The sequence below is a fragment of the Terrapene carolina genome, unplaced genomic scaffold, assembly GCF_002925995.2.
Source record: "Terrapene carolina triunguis isolate 2854851 unplaced genomic scaffold, T_m_triunguis-2.0 Scaffold131, whole genome shotgun sequence".
Lineage (NCBI taxonomy): Eukaryota > Metazoa > Chordata > Testudines > Emydidae > Terrapene > Terrapene triunguis.
Window position 1 is genome coordinate 21,889,433 of NW_020664482.1, and position 20,495 is coordinate 21,909,927.

Genomic DNA, 20,495 nt, shown 5'->3' on the forward strand with positions numbered 1-20,495 from the left:
GTGTGTGTGTGTGTGTGTGTGTGTGTGTGTGTGTGTGTGTGTGTGTGCAGAAGTCCCCCAGGAGTAAAAGTTGCACTAATCTTTTGTGCATATGCCCATTCCATGGTGTGCATGCACCTCATATGGTAAAGATGGGAGTCTTTTCAGCCATCAGTACCCATCGGGTACACATGTCCTCGTGCTTCTCTGTGAGGGCATGTAAGGGCGAGGTGCACCTGCCACTATTCAGTTCCTCTCACTGACTCACGGCTTAGAGACAAAGCCCAACAGTCGAAGAGACTGCCAGCCTTCTTGATAGCCTTACTAAATAGTTCTACAGTTAGAGTATAGTAATAGTTTTTAGTAGCTTTAGTAGTTCAGTTACCTGTTAAAACCTTTAGCTCTTACTTGCTCTAGCACTATTTGATTCACTTAGGTTTAAACACTGCCCTTTGTGCAAGGGAGCTCTCGCAGCTTCGGATGGATACTCAAAATGCCTCTACTGTCTGGGATAATTGCATATTCCCAGTAAATGTGTGATTTGCAAGTCATTCAGTTCCTGAGCTAGGAAGGATAGGGAAGCTTACCTTCAGGTCTTCCTAATGACCAAGTCAGTGAGACCTGTTTCTGAACCAGGCTCTCTAGACCCACCTGTAGCGGGACCTTCTGAGCCAGAGTGGACATGGACTCTTTACCTTCAAGAGCTCCAACTCGAATCACAACCATGATGACAGCTTCCTTCTCAGTCAGACTGCAGGGAGCTAGAAGCCTCAGGGACAGGTTGCCCATGAGGGGTTTCTCTAAGAGGAAAACCAAGGTGCTGAACATTGTCTGACACTTTGTGGCCCAGAATGGTTCCCGTAAATTATTCTGCACTTCTTTTCCTAAAGTTGTTTTGCGTTTCTGCTGCTGGAAAGCCTGTCCTGGATTCTCCCACAAAGCTAGTTGCAGTTCTGTGGAGAAGGTAGTGATTGATGTAAATGAAGTGACATGTGGTCTGATATCTCTGGTTGAAAGGCTTACGTAAATGTACAGTTTAATAGTAGTAGCGGTGTTCAGATACTACGGTGACGGGCACTCTCCAACTGCTCCATACTAAAAAATAAAAAGAATTCCTTGTTCAGATAAATCTTTTTCAGCTTCATTTGTGAAGTGGTTTCTTACTTTGATTATTAAATTTATTACTCTTAAAATTATTAATAAAATTAGAATAAATTGATAATCTGTACTTTGCCAAATATGGTGGATGCCATTTCAATTCTGTTAAATACAGCTTTCTATTATTAGCATCATTTTCCAGAGAACTGATCCTGTCCCATTGACTTTAATGTTAATGGGATTTGGATATTCGCAACTGTCATGCAGCTTGTTGACAACTTTTTGACAACCCAGGACTGCCACTCTCTGTGGAAAGCCCTGGCCACAGGCAGGTTTGTGGGACTGCAACCAGGGAAGAAAGCACTGGGATGTGCCAAGCCTGGGTCCCCAGTGCCAGAGCAGGGTTTCAGTAAACAAGGGAAAGACCAATTTTCCATTTTAAAAATAAGATTTTTTTATTATATTATAGGTTTATTTTACATCATTATAATTAATGCTAGTCAGCACTTCCATTATTGGCCTTCTAATTTTAGTGGCTGTTACATTTCTTTCTGTGGAACAATACTTTTATCATATTTTTAGGATGAAAAGCTAGTTCGGGTACTTTTTAGCTTAAAAAAAAAAGGAAGTTAACAGTGTCAGACACTATATTGATTCTAATTATGTTGTATGTGCAATAATGTTTTTTTTTCAAGAAAGATTCTGATACTTATTTTTAGCCAACAGACTTAGTCAATCACTGTACATCAGGGGAGTAATTCTCATATTGCTCTCTGATGTGTTAGACCACAGAAGCTACATAAGAGCCACTTTGATCTCTTGCGGGGCAGGAATCTGCTTTAAAAAAAAGTTTCTGAATGCAAATGTATATGATAGATGCTCTTCTGGATAAATAATTCACTTACTTGGTTGAGTTCTTATATGTTCCCTTGATAATTTTTTCTTTCTTTTAATCCCTGCTCTCATTCTAAAGGGATGGAAAATACATTAAAGGGAGTGAAGAAAGGAACATGAAAGAGATGTAAATTTCCTCTAAGTGGTTTTAATGTTCCTGACACAAAACTCAGCCAACTCTAGTCTCTTCTTTGGTCTTTCAGCATCTCGTCTAAGGCCAGGTCTGCATGACAGACCTATATCGATATAACTACGTCGCTCGGGGTGTGAAAAATCCACACCCCTGAGCAACATAATTACACCAACCCGACACCCTGTCTAGATAGCACTATGTTGAAGGGAGAGCTTGAGCTTCTCTTGTTGACATAGCCACTGCTTCTTGGGAGGTGGATTAACTACACTAATAGGAGAAGCTCTCCCATTGGCGTAGTAGCATCTTCACTAAATCACTACAGCAGCGCAGCTGCGCCGCTGTAGCACTGTACATAACAACAAGCCCTTATATACACTCCTCTTCCCCGCCAGTCTAATGGCAATACAGCTCACTGGGAGAGGAAACCTTTGTCTATGACTCTTAATTGAGACTGTGAGGAGAGAATAGGTTCTGGAAACTCTTTGCCTTTCAGCACCTCTCCTTAGTGGTTACCGGATTCTCTGTTCTTTGGGGACATCGCCATTAAATTATCTGTGCAACAATAATCTTAACAAAAACAAGATTTATTAAAAACAGAAAATGAAATTAATAGAAAAGAAATGGTTTGTGTAACATCTAGATAGATACTTCTCATAAACTAAATATAGAAGGCATTTTCAGTTTAGTTGCAGAGGAAAAAGAAAAATAAATAGCTCAGATTTCTTGAAAGCAATCTTCTCTCTGAACAATCTGTTCAGCCTGTCAGTTTCTCTTTTTGATCAGATAGCAGCAATCCTCTTTGTGGCCAGAGAACTCTCTTATTGAGCCCCCTGATCCAGGGCTAGCTACTTCCACCACTTTCCAAATCAGTTTTGTCCAGTTAGCTACACATACATTAGGATTTGGAATCATCATTTTTTCTAGGCATGAATTGTAGAGGATACAAAGTTCCTTTTATGATTATTAATAGCCATCTTTCAAATGCTTAGCCTACTTCAGATATCACTTTTCACAGACCACCTTGACTAGCTGTTTCTAGTTAATCAAGTTTCTTGTTAAAACTCCCTAAGCAATTTTTTTGGCCAGGAAACACTAACTATGGGTAAGGTCCCCAGGCCCTCTGTCAAAATATTGCAGTGTACTTTCTTGTTTCAGGAATTTTTAATAAGTTATGAGCACAAAACAACGAGCCCAAGACAGTTCTCTCACAGGGCCTTGTGCATCTCTGTAGCGACTCCTGCCTATCTGCTAGCCTACCATATAGTGATTTTTAACAGGTTCTGGCTTGTCAACTTGATTGGTTATTGTGGTGTAGGGAAGCGTGTGATCTGGGTCTTCAGTACTCAGTCTGCAAAAGAGCCAGTCTGGAGCAAGGTGGGTTGGGTTGTCTCTGCCTTAAGTTGCAGCCTGCTGTGCCTGCCTCTCTGTTTGGTTGTTGTGTGTTAGATTTCTGTATTCTGAGAAATAAAGTGGTGTTATGTTGCAACCTTTCAGGAAGAATATTTGTTTGTTTGTTTCTAGATTTGGATCACTTGATGATTATCTTGTTCTGTTCATTCCCTCTGGGGCACTTGTCATTGGCCACTTTCGGAAGACAGGATACTGGGCTTGATGGACCTTTGGTCTGACCCAGTATGACCATTCTTATGTTCTAATTCTTTGCGTATGCCATAAATATAACAGTTTTATGTGATGGCAAAGCCTTGCAGAAAGAGACTGAAGGGGATTCAGGAAATGTCTATGTGGTAGGGTAATACGCACTATGTGGGGTGTGATTTCTAAAGTGCACTAACATATTGTGCATATGCCATTCCATTGATGGTGTGCATATGCCTCATATGGTAAAGACAGGCGTCTTTTCAGCCATCAGTACCCAATCCTTATAGCTCCAGCATGGCCCAGCCAATTCTGGTTCACAAATTTATTGAGTCTCTCAGTATCTTAGTCCAGGACCTTACCTCTGCTTCCAGACCTACTGTGTAAGAACCAGGGACAGATTCCACACCTGAACCTAGCATCCCCCGCACCTCACTGCATGCAGGCTGGATGGATGTCATCAGTACAGCAGGCTTGCTTCTCCTCAGTTATGGAAGTTATGATAAGCAGTAGAAAGGACAAGACAAACTTACTTGTCAAAATGGACAAGGTTCTCTCATTGGTGCCAGTGGAAATAATTGATTCCACATTACCTTTCAATCCCGCAGACTCTCGATTGACTCAAACTCAAGATGAAGAATCTGTCTCTTAGCTTGATCATGGCGCACCTAGTGGTGATCTCATCTTGCCACCTACTGATTGAGGATCACACAACCGTGGTAAGGTTCTTGAGAGTCCTAAGTAAAGTATTCCCACCTATCAAAGAACCACCTCGGGACTTGAAATCTAGAGCTCACAGCACTCATGGGACTCATCTTCAAGCCCCTGGTTGCCTCGTCTCTATTACACCTGTCAGTGAAAATGGAATTTTTGATAGTGATAACTTTGGCCAGAAAAGTAGGAAAGATTCAAGTGTTTATGACTGACCCTCCATATACAGTATTCTACACAGATAAGGTATTAATGAAGACATATCCTAAATTTCTTCCTAAAGTAGTCACAGGCTTCCATCTCAACCAACCAGTATACCTACCAGGATTCTTTCAAAAATCTCATGCATCCAAATCTGAGGCAACCTTGCATACATTAGATGTGAGGCGAGCCTACTTCCTGAATAGAATGAAACTGTATAGAACATTGCCAAACTTGTTTGTCTTCACTGAGGGAAGGATGATGGGCTCTGCAGTTTCAGTCCAGAGACAGTGTAATGGGATTTCTGATTGTATTAAAATGTGATGAGGTGACCAAGGTAGAGACACCAGCTACGATCAGGGCCCCTCCACCAACAGTGCAAGTTGTGTCAGCAGCATCACTGAGAAACTTAATATCTGACATTTGTAAAGCTGCTGCTTGTGTGTGAATCCACATGTTCACTTGATATTATACCTGAATAGAAACCTCTAAATCCAACACTAGATTTTAATCATTATTTTGGTAACTGCTTAAACTTATACCTCCTAAATATGATAACTGCTTGGGAGTCACCATCAGTGGAATGGGCATATAGACAATCACTCAAAGGAGAAAGGAAAGTTACCCATGTACAATAACTGGAGTTTGAGATCTATTGTCCATATGTACATTCCACAACCTGCCCTTTCATCCCCTATACCTCAGAGCCCTCTTGTAAGGGATTCTGCATTGAGAAGGAACCGAATGGTGGTGGAGAAGCACGAGGACTGAAAAGCACATGTATGCCCTACAAGTACTGCTGGCCAAAAAGAGTTCCATCTCTACTACGAAGCGCGTGCACATCATCAGTGGAATGCACATATGCACAACACAGCTCGAAGAACTCCAGTTACTGTACTTGGTAAGTAGTTTCCCTTCCCTAATGTGCTTTAATGGAGTGCTGTTTGTAAAACAGTACTATGTTAAAGTGCACCAGGGAACTACTAGTGTGCAGTACATTAGTGCACTTTGGAAATTACACCCTCGTAGTTGCACATTACCCCATTGTGTAGACAAGCCCTAGGTTACAATTTATGTTCTCCAGAACCCTGCCTAGTTATAGCTGAGCTAGCCATGGTGCAGGCATGTAAAGACCTTATTAGTAAAAATAATGGATAGTCAATTTCTGTGCTTCTGTATGCTCAGTGCTGTTGACATACCATGTTACTCATTCCCAAAAGCTCCTATGACAGGCAATAAACTGACAGCATTTTTACTTCAGCTGTGAATTTATTGTGTTGGAAGTGTAGTAGTATTGCCATTAAGTTTTTCTTTTTATTTATATATATATATATATATAACACACAATTAAATTGGAATCTGAATGGTTGGGGATCTCTATTGCTTTTTAAATAAAAGTATGGTAGTCAAACCTTTTTGAAGAATTTGACAAAAGCTAATTGTGTGTGTTTGTGTGTTTTGTTTATTTAGGATTATATATTGGCTTTGTATACACTAGCACATATCAAGCAAGACAGATGAACTCCAGCCTTGTGTGCACTTTCAATTAGCCTACAAGATGCAATTTAGTATGAATCCCAGGCAGCTTTGGAAGTGAAAGAGAAGTTTGAGATCTCTGGCTAGAAGCTGAACGTGATGACGGCCTGGTCTATGGTGGAGAAGTTGAAAATGGAGAAGAGGCATTCCAAAGAAGAGAGGAATGTGGAACAGGATGCTGGGGACTGCAGTGCTGAATCTGAGGAATGGACAAGCTCAGAAAGTGAGCCTGAACAACAATGCTTCAAGAACAGCTGTAGCAATACTCAGTGGAGGGAAAAGGAAATTTCTACTAAACCACATAGGCAACTCTGTCGCTCTCCTTGCCTGGATCGTCCAAGTTTCTCACAGAGCAGTATCCTTCAAGACTTGAAACTGGAAGAGTGTAAAATAAACTTGGACAAGGAATACCAGGCTAAAATGGATTTTGCTTTAAAGCTTGGGTATGCTGGAGAACAGATCCAGGCAGTGCTGAACAAGTTGGGAGCAGATGCTCTTATCAATGATATTTTGGCAGAACTCGTGAGACTTGGCAACAAGGGTGAATCAGAGGGACAAGGCAGTGTCGGCAGTAGTAGTGGTACTCTGGTGCCCAGGGGTCCTTGCCCAAAGGAAATAGCCAGCCCTGAACTGTCACTTGAAGATGAAGTAGTGGATAACACTGACAACTTAAGACCAATTGTCATTGATGGAAGTAACGTGGCTATGAGGTAGGCCTCAGTGTAAGCATTTTTTAAATAATACACCAGTATGTTTATATATAAATATTCAATTTGAATGACAAAATCATGTTATGTTGACTATATGCTCCTGTTTAATTTCTGGTTTCTTTCACCCATTGTTCAAAATATGTTGATACTCCTCTTTTTGCAATCCCTACCCCAAAAATCAGCTCCCTCTATATCATTCTTTTTTGCAGTCCTCTGCTCCCATAAATCTATTAATTAACCAATAAATAAGAGTTTAGTTATACTGCAGCAAAGGTTTTGTTTTTAAGTTTTTGAAACGCTTTATCAGTCTTGTTCTAAAATATCTAATAGCAGCTTGGACATCAGAGCGGGTGGAAGAGTTGTTTTAAAAGCAGCTTGATAGCCAAGACGAGTAGTCTCAGCTAAGGGAGCATTTTCAATATACAGTGCTTACCATGGGGAAAGGATCAGTCTATCTTTGGTCTTGTTCAACTTGAAACAGGAGGAAATTCCCTAGCCAAACCGTGTGGTGTGGTTCACTGATGTCAAGATTTCTACAGGCAGTGCTTATCCAACAGGCATTCTTTATTATTGCCTTCTCAATTTTCTTTTAAAGAACTCTCAACCTGAATTTTTTTAATTAAATTCAGAAAATTCAGTTTTTTTGATAAAACACATTTAAAATTTTATGCTTTGAAATAAATTTAAAAATTCATTTGGAAGTTCTTTATAAAGGCTTTTCTGTTTCCCTGTTGCTGGTTGAATGGGTATTTTGGATGGGCTTAATAACAACACGACAAACATTTCTCTGCTCAACTATTCTCCCACCGCCTTTCCCCCCTGTGCTGACATCTCCTGCTACATCTTCAGTTTCAGCTTTTCTGCTGAGCACTATGTTACAGGGCCTGGGGAAGAGCATGCATGTGAACGGTCTGCTGCAGAGTTCATAACTGATATCATCCTGACCATCAACAAAACAATGGAATTGACTGTACACAAAGTAATCTTTAAAAAAAAAACCATGTATTTTCTTTAATCACTTTCATTTAAAGTAATCTTGGATGTTACTTGTGACAATAGTGGGTATAAGGCCTCATCTATGTGATGTGTTTGGATGTGGCTATATTGGTATAAAGTTGCTTTATACTGGTATTTCTGTACGAGATGTGGAATACGCTGTGCTGTTATAAGGCACTTTTTATACCAGTGTAACTGTGTCCACATTAGAGATTGAGCCAGTGTAAAAAAAAAAAAAAAAAAAAACATACTCCTTACTGAAGTAATTATAATAGTATAAAATGTGTGTAGACCAGCGGTTCTCAAATAATGGGGCGTGCCTTCCTTGGAAGGCACAGGAATGTGTCAAGGGAGGTACAAGCTGTGAGCTTTTTTTTTTTTTTAAGAGCGTCTGCTGTCAGCTGGGGCTTGTGCAGAAGGGCTGTGCCCACTCAGGAGGTGGGGGGGAGGAGATAAAGGGAATAGCTGGAGCGCCATCACCAGGGAGGGTCACATGCCCCTCACCAGACACCGGGGGGGTGGGGTGCCTTGCACATTCAGAAGGGAACCGCGGCGGTGAAGGAGCAGAACGCCAGCAGCTCCTCTGGCGCGGTTGTACTGTCTCCATCCCTGCCCCCAGCCTTTCCATGCAGCTGCCTCACCTGGGGTCTATACAGCTCCGCTGGAGGACAGGGGTGGGGGCGGTACCAGTACAGCCGCGCCGAAGGAGCTGCCAGTGTGGGGCCACCCGGCGGCCCCATGTTCTGCTCCTTTCGCCACTGTGGTTCCTGGGAGAGCCCCAAGGTTCCTGGGAGAGCCCCGCGGTTCAGGAACTGAATTGCGGGGCTCTCCCAGGAACCACAGCTGGGATCCAGTGCCCCGTGCTGGCAGCTCCTCCAGTGCGGCTGTACCGGTACTGCCCTCATCCCAGTCCTCCGGCGAGGGCTGTACAGACCTCCTTTTGCCTGAAATCAGTATCTGGCGCAGTGGGAGGACAGAGCCCCCCAAGTAACGTGGTATGGGGAGTGGACGGGAAGAGCATGGGGGCCCAGACTGGGGGCGGGGTCATGTGGGGGGTCATGTGGGGAGCTCACATGCCCCACCTTTAGCTGGTGCCCCCCTTTATCTCCCTCTCATGAGTCACCCACCTTCCCCTCCCCAATCCCTCACGTGGAGGGAGGGGGCCCTCCGGTTGTCAGCCCCCTGGTGGCAGCAGCAGCACAAAAGTAAGGGTAGCAATGGGACCTTAAGTCTGCTGTGAAAATTGATATTTGTTAATGTCACTTTTCACATTGCCATCCTTACTTCTATGCTGCTGCTGGTGCAGTGCTGCCTTCAGAGCTGTATGACCGTCCAGCAGCCCCTGCTCTCTGTTCTGCCTTCAGAGCTGGGCAGTTGTACATGTAACTTTTTGGAGGAGAGGGGGTGTAAATGACTACAGACATAAAGAAGGGGGGCCTGATCAAATAAGTTTGAGAACCACTGGTATAGACCAGTTCAGATAGAAATATTATTTTCAAATTGATGGTATCCCTTTAATCAACATATGGTAAGAAGTAAAATAGTAAATATTTTTCATGTTTGTTTCTTGGACAATGTAGCTAAACTGCCAAATAAATTACATATTTAGGGCCATATTCTGTCCTGGTAAAAATAGCAGCATCTCCCCAGTTTAAATACTTTGATAAACAGAGCTGAACTTAGTGCTTAGACTCCCTTTGCTGGTCCCTATAAAGCAAGCCCTTTAAGAGTAGATTTTCATTTTGAGGTGAACACATGGGATTAACGTTCAAATGTTCAGCTTTGGTCTGGTATTTTCCCCAAATTTTGGAACGATCAAAGATATCCAGTCAAATATAGAGAACTTGCCCAGAAATAGGACCACGTGATTTTCAGTCACTGACTTTACTTTTGATTCTCCTCCAATGGCTTTTTATCAAAGAGAGGTATATGCATTCATTCTAGTATTTCACTTGATATTTTTTCATGGGCCTTCATATTGCTTACGTATGGATTGTTAAAGTTGCGTGTTTTTTGGACTATGTTGATCAGCTGTCGTTTTAATTATGATATTGGTATTAGTAAAACAGACCACATGCAAACATCTGTTTCTCTATACAGTAGACAGCGGTTCTCAAACTTTTGTACTGGTGACCCCTTTCACATAGCAAACCTCTGACTGCGACCCCCCTTATAAATAAAAAACACTTTTAAATATATTTAACACCATTATAAATGCTGGAGGCAAAGCGGGGTTTGGGGTGGAGGCTGACAGCTCGCGAACCCCCCCCCCCCGTGTAATAACCTCATGACCCCTTGAGGGGTCCTGACCCCCAGTTTGAGAACCCCTGGAGTAGAATCTCAGAGTTACGAATACCAGAGTTACGAACTGACCGGTCAACCACACACCTCATTTGGAACCAGAAGTACACAATCAGGCAGCAGCAGAGACCAAAAAAAAAGCTAATACAGTACAGTACTGTTTCAGAGTAGCAGCCGTGTTAGCTTATTAGAGCATAAGCCCCACGAAAGCTTATGCTCTAATAAATTTGTTAGTCTCTAAGGTGCCACAAGTACTCCTGTTCTTTTTACAGTACTGTGTTAAACATAAACTACTAAAAAAAAGGGGGTGGGGGAGTTTTTAAAAAAAAGATTTGACAAGGTCAGGAAACTGTTTCTGTGCTTGTTTCATTTAAATTATGATGGTAAAAGGCAGCATTTTTCTTCTGCATAGTAAAGTTTCAAAGCTGTGTTAAGTCAATGTTCAGCTGTAAGCTTTTGAAAAAACAATCATAACATTTTGTTCAGAGTTATGAACAACCTCCATTCCCAAAGTGCTCATCATTATGAGGTTCTACTGTATTACATTTGAGCATGAAAGAGGATGTCTTGATGAGCTTTTTATAATTCATGGCATTGCCTTTGTCTTTCCCTAAAACTATAGTTTTAACAAAGGTTAAGATTCATAAAGATCGCTCATAAACAGTTTCCTTTATTTCTTCCCCAAAAAACAGTTTAGTCAAACTTTTTAATACTAATTCTACAATATATTGTATAAAGCCTGTGAGATACTTGACAACACATCTTTGCATAGGGGGGGGGAAAAAACCACACTACACAAAATGACAAATCTGCTGGGAACATTTTGTTTTCAAGACATTGAAGAATGTTTCCAGGTGTGGTGCATACCTGCTCTAAGGAAGTGGCAAGGTGTATATTTCAGTGCATGCTGTCTTATTTGTTTGCAGAAGACAGAACATGATTAACAGATTTCTTTAGTTAGTACTAATTTGTCCTGGCTTTAACTCAGTGTTTCCAGAACTTCTGAAAGCTGAGTGGCTACTGCTGTCCTTCTCCTTCAGGAAAATGAAATCAATTGCACCCCCTGCGATTTCTTCCCCGCAACTCCAGATTGTAGTGTTAAAAGTGTACACATCTTAATTATTCTATCTTTCATTCTCTCCCTCCCACTAGTCTTAAATGCTCTCTTGCTCCCTCCTCCACACTTTGGGAAATGGATGTTTCATAATGTGATACCTCTCATCATCTATGCTGTGATGGGCAGTAAAATAGTTAATGATGTTGATGTTTAGCGTGAGATTCTGTGCTATGCCTCTCAGGCCTTGTCTGTCCAGAAAAGTTTCTTTGATATAACCTATGGTGTGAATTTAGAAGGTTAAAAGTATAACTATACCTGTTTAACTATATCAGGATAACTGGTAAAACTTTCCCATGTAGACAGTCCCTAGGAGGTGAGCACAGAACTCACAGCCAAGGGAGAGGCAAAGTAGCTTGAATCCACCCTTGCACACTCCCAATCCTGGGGTGCTCCAGGGTTTAAGAAGTTCCCAGTCTCTGCAGCCTCACAGTTCTGTCTGAAATCTTCATAGGGCTGCATACTATGACTGCGTACTGGCCCTGATAAGCAAAAAAGGTAGTTCCATGTTTGTGTATACAGAGACTGGGCAAAGGCCCAAGTGTAAATTCTGACTCACTGTGTAATATTTTTGTTGAACAATACACCACAACTGTTTTGTAAATCAATACACCATGAAGTGTAATTGGAATGTGAAAATAAAAGCTGTGCCATTAATAGCAAGTTTTATCTTTGCAACTGTGCAGCTCTATAATGAAATACTAATTTTCTAATGTAAAAGTGCACTGCCCAGCTATGTAATGTTAATTGTCAGTATTGGCTAATGAGAGAATCAAAGCAGTATTCCTAAAATTTAGTTGCCAGAATATCAGGAACTGGCAAAATTAGTAGCAGTTCATGATTGCTTGATTGCTGCTTAATAACCCAACTAAATTTCTAAAAACTGCATTAATTTCAATGGACTGTTTATCTTTTGGAGTTTGTGGCTACCTGTATGTGCCCTAAACAATCACTAGGCTGTCAGTTTGGAAGGTGCAGGCTTAACGGGAAAACCCTAAGGCCTTGGCTACACTTGAGAATTCACAGCGCTGCCGTGGCAGCGCTGTGAAGCGCGAGTGTAGTCGCGCCGCCAGCACTGCAAGAGCTCTCGCAGTGCTGTATGTACTCCACCTCTCCGAGGGGAATAGCTTGCAGCGCTGCAAGCGAGCGTGCAGCGCTGCAGGCGCTGATTACACTGGCGCTTTACAGCGCTGTACTCGCTGCGCTCGGGGGGGGCGTTTTCACACCCCTGAGCGCAGCAAGTTGCAGCGCTGTACAGCGCCAGTGTAGCCAAGGCCTAAATGAGGAATGTTTTGGCTTACAGCTCTGATATGTAAAAAGCCTGATGTTGTTTGTAAGTACAGTAACTCCTCGCTTAACGTTGTAGTTATGTTCCTGAAAAATGCGACTTTAAGCGAAAAGATGTTAAGCAAATCCAATTTCCCCATAAAAATTAATGTAAATGTGGCGGGGCGGGTTAGGTGCCAGGGAATTTTTTTTCACCAGACAAAAGACTATATATATATATATATATATATATATATACACACACACACACACACACACACACACAGAATAAGTTTTAAACAAACAATTTAATACTGTACACAGCAATGATGATTGTGAAGCTTGGTTGAGATGGTGAAGTCAGAGGGTGGGATATTTCCCAGGGAGTGCCTTACTGCTAAATGATGAACTAGAACAGCTGAGCCCTCAAGGATTAACACGTTAATGTAGCCTCAGACTCTACAAGGCAGTACAAATGGAGGGAGGGGAGACACACACCCTGTGAGTTTGTGTGTGAGAGAGAGATATGCATTGCCCCTTTAAGTACACTGACCCCACTCTAAGTACATTGCCTTTTTAAGTAGATCAGCAAGTTGAGACAGCAGCTGCTACCAGCAAGCTCCCTCTGTCCTGAGCCCTGTCATGTCCCCCCGCCCTGTTCTATGGAGATGGGGTAAGCGGGGGGGGGGGCAGGAGCAAGGAGGAGGGGGACACCCTGACATTAGCCGCCCCCGGCCCTGCACAGCAAGCAGGAGGCTCCCAGGAGCAGCTCCAAGGCAGAGGGCAGGAGCAGCACATGGCAGTGGGGGGAGGGACAGCTGAACTGCCGGCAATTGATAGCCTGCTGGGTGGCTGCCGCCCAGGGAACTTAGGGGAGCGGGGAGCTGATGGGGGGCTGCCAGTCCACCCTGGTTCTAAGCCCCCACCAGCTAGCTCCAACAGGCTGCTCTTTCTGCAAGCAGTGGACAAAACTGGCGGCTGCCAAACCACGTTATAAGGGAGCATTGTGCAACTTTAAACGAGCATGTTCTCTAATTGATCAGCAACGTAACAATGAAACAACCTTAACCGGGACGACTTTAAGTGAGGAGTTACTGTATATGGCAATTGGTGAATCATCATCCAAGTTATTTTATGAAATATATTCAAGTGCTATTTTTAATTTTGCTCTGAATTTTGTAGTACCCTTGTACACTAGTTTAGCACTAAGTACTTGCAGACTTTTACAGTTTATGCTCTTGTACTGAGTGGGTGTAGCAGATGTGTGGGTGTCCAGGCACTACTATTTATAATCTTTTTTACAAGCATATATCACTTTTTCACTCTAACCAAGTAGCTTATAAGAAATCTGCAGTTGTACATCTGTGAAATGCACATCCACAATGGGTAAAAAAAAGTAAATCATCCTACCCCTAACTGAAATACCTCAAAATACCATTTTTAAATGCAAATATAAAACAGACAATACATTGAAATAAATTACTTTTCCAAAATGCAGGATCTAGTCTGGGTTCTCACATACAACCAAAATACCAGTGAGTGAGCTGTAATAGATTTGTACAGTTCTGAGTTATTTTTCTACCCCATCTGGCCTCTCTCCTCCATAAAACACATTAAAAAGTGTGCAGTTAAGATGTTTTCTACAATAAAATAATCAGAATTGTTACATATGATATCCAAATAAATTTCTAATACCCCCCCCCACCCACACACTCTCTTTCTCTCTGTAAGATTAGGTCACTGGTGAGAAATTAATCTACTGATCAAATAAAATACTAAGGCCCTGATTCAGGATAGCACTAAGCATGATTTAAAGTTAATTCTCACTGACTTCCATAGGATTTCATTCGCAGTGCTGACTAGTGCTCTCTTGAATGAGGCATGAAAGACCTATAACATCACTTAAAGATTTAGGACCTGTTCCTGCAATTTATTGCCTATTGCTGTAATGTAGCAGTACATCCATGAACACAGTGAGTTGCACAATCAGGGCCTTAAATGATTTTCAGCAAACTCTTCAGAAATCCATATTTCTCTAAAACTAACTTACGTTGCCATTTTCAAAAGTGAATCAGGTTTGTAGAGTGATTTAAAGATGCTTCATTTGAATTGTATGCTATTGAAATACGACTTGATTCACTAACAGAGTAAATTATAATCTTTGAAAAATCCTTGATGTTTCATTCCCTTTAAAAAAAAAAATTCATTTTGAAAAAGAGTAATTTTTGTCAAACCCTTTTGCTATTGGTGAAATCGATTTGTTCTTTTTGTGTTTAGGTATTATAAAATGCCTATACCATGGCAGTAAGCATCATTAGCTAGTTCTTTGTTGTCATTTGCTAACTCTTTCTGATCCTAGTTTAAACGAATACTTTGCCATATTTTTAAGCCATGGGAATAAAGAAGAATTTTCCTGTCGAGGAATTCAGCTAGCTGTTGAGTGGTTTCTGGAGAAAGGACATAAAGATATCACTGTATTTGTACCTGCATGGAGAAAAGAGCAGTCTCGACCTGATGCACCAATTACAGGTAGCATTTCAAAAAGATTTACTTTCATCCTGTGGTAAAATAATTGTATTATTACAAGATTGTAGCAAAAAATTGTTTCTTGGATTAAAAGGATTATCTTAAGCATGGAGCAGATAATTTGAGGCAATGTTAATTCAGTAAAATGATATTTTGTCTTTCATCCCAAAAGATATTCCCAACAGCTTCACAAATTTACACGAATGTCACTACTGAAATAGTCAACTTTTGGGTGGAGGATGGCGACCAGAAGGTTCAGCACTCAAATTGAAACTGAGGGAGATTTTTGCTAGTTAAAGTCCATTATAAGTACCTGCAAGTAGGAATAATATAGGTTTTTCTAATACTGATAAAATACATTTCTGTACTGTGGAGAGAAATATTAATATTTCCTCCCAATGACAAGGATTTTAGGAATATAAGGATAGCTTCTTGGCCTTACTCAACCTGCTTTAAGGTTGCCAAGCAGCCCAGTATTCCTCTGACAGAGGTGGAATCCTTGGATGGTGATGTAGAGTAAGTATAGACTTTAGACCACAGTATTTGCACGTTTATTGAGCTAGGAATAGCAGATTGATTGTACAGTGCTGGTGGAATGGGAGTGGGTGAGAAGCCTGAATATTTGTAAAGTGCTTTGAAATCCTTGGAGGAAAAGTGCCATATAAGTCTAGATGCTTACATTTCCTCCCATGATCATAGCATCTGAGCATATTGAATGCAAAGTATTATTGTTAGTCAGGAACTATTGAACTCCCTTTCCAATATAAAGTTAAAAAACAACAACCAAAAAACAGTTTTTAGTGAAAACTTGGAGTGGCTTGTTTCTTAATGCAATTATTTAAACCATCTAAACTTATCTTGCAGATCAAGAAATTTTACGTAAATTGGAGAAAGAAAAAATTCTTGTCTTCACCCCATCTCGGCGAGTTCAGGGAAGAAGGGTGGTCTGCTATGATGACCGGTTCATAGTAAAACTGGCTTTTGACTCAGATGGCATCATTGTGTCAAATGACAATTATCGGGATCTTCAGAATGAAAAGCCAGAGTGGAAGAAATTCATAGAGGAACGCCTGCTAATGTATTCTTTTGTGAATGACAAGTATGTTCTTTCTTTATATTGTGAAATTTACAGTTAAAGTTCACAGTGGAAAGTGAAATTGATATTTCATCTTTTTTTCTCTCCAGATTTATGCCTCCTGATGATCCTTTAGGACGCCATGGTCCAAGCCTTGAAAATTTCCTAAGAAAAAGGCCTGTTATTCCTGAACATAAAAAACAACCATGCCCTTATGGTAGGTACACAACAGTCAGATTGAGTTCTGTGTACAAAGGGAGACTTTAGTAAAAAGTTAATATCATGTAATTAGCCTTCCCTTAAATTTTTAAAACCAAAGCCAGGCTTGTTTTACTTGCTAGCATCCAGATTGGACACTAGCTTCAATCTCCACCTTTTTTTTTTTTTTTTTTTTAAAGAAACATATATAGCATTTGGGATAGGGAAATAATTCAAAAGGTGAAGACACATAGGTTTTCAACTGTGAAGCCCTGGGTCCAAATTCATAGTGGATATTTATCCACATTAAAAAGCTATCATACCATTTTGTATAGTTTTACTCAAAGGAGGAGAAGTCCTGTACTGTATAAGTTCTGTGATAGAGATACTCTTTTGTCTTGTACAGCAATGAGCAGATTATCAGTGCTCAACAGTTATAATATGAGGGAGAGCACTACAGTTCACAGCTGACCTGTGAGCAGGAGACATGCTCAGTAGCTGCCCTTGTATATACAAAACTCCAGATTAGTCTATCAGAGGCGCCAACTCCCTGGGTGCTCCGGTGCTCGAGCACTCACAGAGAAAAAATATAGCGTGTGCTCAGCATGCACCAGCCTCCCCTAATCAGCTGCTTCTACTAGTAGAATAGAGGTGGAGCGAGGGTGGGGTGCGTTTGGGGCAGGGGCAGAGTGGGGGTGGGAAGAGGTGGAACCCTCGTTGGGGTCTTGGGAGAAGGGGTGGAGTGGGGGCGGGGCCTCAGCAGAGCAGGGGTGGAGTACCTACCCAGAAAAATGAAAGTCGGTGCCTGTACTCATCTTAGTTCTTTATTTTCATAAGCATCTACTTTCACTCTACAACCCCAAAAGTATTACAAATAATACAGTATTGAACACTGAATCTTTTTGTTTAGCTCATTAGAGAGACAAGGTGGGTGAGGCAATATCTTTTATTGGACTAACTTCTGTTGATGAAAGAAAAAAGCTTTTGAGATGCACGGAGCTCTTCTTCAGGTCTGGGAAGGTACTCCCAGCCTCACAGCAAAATGCAAGGTGGAACAGATTGTTTAGCATAAGTAGTTAGCACATATTGTAAGTGACCATTCCAGGTAGAGTGGCCCATTAATACCTCTATAGGCATCGGACAAAAAGAGAGGGTTAGTGGGTTATAGATTGTTTAGCTTACTGTAATATAGCTTTCTGTGGGATTGATTGTTTTTGACATGTTTAATTTGGAGACTTCTTTTGCAGGCAAAAAATGCACCTATGGACACAAATGTAAATATTACCATCCAGAACGCGCAAATCAGCCTCAGAGGTCAGTAGCAGATGAGCTTCGAATAAGTGCCAAATTGTCTGCTGTGAAAACTATGAGTGAGGGAGCTTTGGCCAAATGTGGCACAGGATCATCCATTTCCAAAGGAGAAATCAATTCTGAAGTGAAACGTATTGCCCCCAAACGCCAGTCAGACCCAAGCATTAGATCAGTTGCTGTGGAACCTGAGGAAAGACTGTCAGTAGCTCGGAAGTCAGAAGCCAACTCTGTCCCTTCTCTTGTTTCTGCATTAAGTGTACCAACAATCCCTCCTTCAAAAAGCCATGCTGTTGGTGCATTAAATACTCGTTCTGCAAGCAGCCCTGTACCAGGGTCATCGCAATTTAGTCATCAAAAATCCTCACTAGAACACATAGCCAGTGTGCAGTATCCTCCCATACTGGTCACCAATAGCCATGGCACTTCTGTTAGCTATACAGACCAGTATCCCAAATATGAATCTTTAGGAGACCATGGCTACTATTCCATGCTCAGTGATTTCTCCAATTTGAGCATAAGCAGTATGCGTAACACAGATTATTATGGGGCTGATGCAGACCAAGGGATGTACTCTAGAAATTCAAGCCCCTGTCCTGGCAATCGCTTAAGCCATACAAGTAATGATTCTTATTCCTCTTATAATGATTTGTATCTGGGTGTAGCAGATGCCAGGGCAGAAGACAATGTGAAGGTCCACAGACTTTCATCCCAAAATCGTCTTCAGCCTTTTTCCCATGGTTACCATGAAGCCTTAACTAGAGTTCAGAGTTATGGAACTGAAGAGCCTAAACAACTCCCTCGCAAACAGTCTGTTTCCCATTTAGCACTGCATGTCCAGCATCCAGTTGTTGGAGCACGGTCCAGTTGTCCAGGAGACTACCCAGTGCCTCAGAACGTTCATCCATCAGCCACTGCACAGCCAAGCCGTGCCTTGGTCATGACAAGAATGGACAGTATTTCTGACTCACGGCTTTATGAAAGTAACCCTATGCGGCAGAGAAGGCCACCCCTCTGTCGAGAGCAGCATGCTAGTTGGGATCCATTACCATGTGCTGCTGATACTTACGCTTACCACTCCTATCCACTGAGCAACAATCTCATGCAACCATGTTATGAACCTGTAATGGTAAGAAGCATGCCTGAAAAGATGGAGCAACTGTGGAGGAATCCCTGGATTGGGGTATGTGGAGAGCCACAGGAACAGCATATTATTCCAGAACATCAGTATCAGACATACAAGAATCTCTGCAATATTTTCCCTGCTGGTATTGTCCTCTCGGTAATGGAGAAAAATCCCCATATGACAGACGCACAACAGCTGGCAGCTATGATTGTTGCCAAATTGAGAACAGGGCGTTAAAACGTTAGAGCTTCTGTTTGAACTCTTAAAGACAAATAGTATTGAGTGTATAGTGGGCAGGATCTGGAGGAAAAGTTAAAAATAAGGGAAGTGGGCAAATCTATTGTAAATATTTTCTAATTCTGTGGTATAAAATTCTGTACCCTATAGCAATCATTAAATATATGTGAGGCACTATATAAAAGCAGATTGTATTGTAAATATAATGAATATTTTAGGATTTCAAAAATAGGGCATTTTAAAGGTATTTTACAGGAAGTGCATACATTTTTGCATGAATATATTATTTAACTAAGAACTACAAGGTTACACTTTTAGAGTCTAAAGCTGTTCATTCAAAACTATTGTTAGCAATTATATTGCATGTATCAATGTATAGTTTCAATTTGATAAATATATATAATTGGCTTTTCAAAATACGCTCTATACATTCCGGGATCATAAGACTTTGGCTTTGACACTGCATTCCTCTGGGTCAAATATTTTTTTAAATGGGATGACTTGCCAACAACTAAAATAATCCTCCGTTTGTAAAACAAACCTGATCTATTCCCTTTTTCACTTTTAAATATCAACATAATTGGTATCTCTTAGCTTTTAAATCTATCCACCCAGGGCTTGATCCTGTAAGGTGTGCTGAGCACTTCGGCTCCAATTCACCACTGGCTCCAATCCAGCAAAGCATTTAGGCAAAAGTGCTCAGCATCTTTCAGGATTGAGTCCCAATTCAATGTTAAAAGTAGGATAAACTGTAGCCTTCCTCTTCAGAAGTACTGATGAGTACAAAATGTACAATAGTACATTTTAAGGGTCAATTGTAGACTGTCACTTTACTTATGCACTGTTCATTACTCACCCTCAAGTGGAGGGGAAGGTAGTGGATGTTAATGTGTGAATATCCAGTTTAGTAGAAACTGCAACCCTTCTTTTGTGGCTAGGGATAGTATTTGAAGGGTTAGAATTACACTCCAACAGATGAATAGACAATGTTTAAAAGGGGAGAGGGGGTGGTTCTGAAAAGGGATGCTACATCTTTGGCTTGCTGCAACCTGGCCTACTTTGCACTTCAGGTTGACCCAAAGGTGCGTATTTTCCTCCTGAAGGATTTTAAAGCTTTTATTTTGACAGGCAAGAAAAAAAATTCTGTGTGGCATTGTTTGCGCAACTAGTATTTTGCTCAGGGGTGGGAACCTTTGTAGCTAAATGCCTCCATAAGAGGCGTTTATTGGTTTTTTTAAGCTGCACTGAATGGACGCCCTTTTTGAATCAATGTATATTTCAACATTTTGAACCATTACTAACTCGATACGTCTCGAGCTAGGACTTGTTGACTTCTACTGTAGTTTTTTTCATGAAAGTTGAGAAGGCCTGGTTTATGGCCTTTTGTTTCTTCATGAGAAGGTGTGACACTGCCTAAATGTTTCTTACTGTGAAACACACAGAACGTGAGGCTGCAGTCAGGGTTGTTTCTGGTGTTTTGATAATGGCTT

The 20,495-nt window shown here is 41.3% G+C and overlaps 1 protein-coding gene across 1 annotated transcript; it reads left to right on the forward strand.

Moving 5' to 3' along the window:
* Nucleotides 1-6,199: 6,199 nt before the first annotated feature.
* On the forward strand, nt 6,200-19,382 carry ZC3H12B (zinc finger CCCH-type containing 12B). Its single transcript, XM_024197335.2, has 5 exons — nt 6,200-6,858; nt 14,925-15,064; nt 15,926-16,160; nt 16,247-16,353; nt 17,582-19,382. Exons 1-5 carry the CDS (start codon nt 6,248-6,250, stop codon nt 19,003-19,005), a joined length of 2,517 nt encoding a protein of 838 aa, XP_024053103.2. The 5' UTR covers nt 6,200-6,247; the 3' UTR covers nt 19,006-19,382.
* Nucleotides 19,383-20,495: the final 1,113 nt, after the last annotated feature.

Bases quoted from the DNA above. Each gene is read 5' to 3' on its own strand.
- ZC3H12B (XM_024197335.2), top strand. From the start codon at position 6,248: ATGACGGCCTGGTCTATGGTGGAGAAGTTGAAAATGGAGAAGAGGCAT. The intron at 15,065-15,925 runs GTAGCATTTCAA...CTTATCTTGCAG, and splicing joins ACCTGATGCACCAATTACAG to ATCAAGAAATTTTACGTAAA. The intron at 16,161-16,246 runs GTATGTTCTTTC...TTTTCTCTCCAG, and splicing joins TATTCTTTTGTGAATGACAA to ATTTATGCCTCCTGATGATC.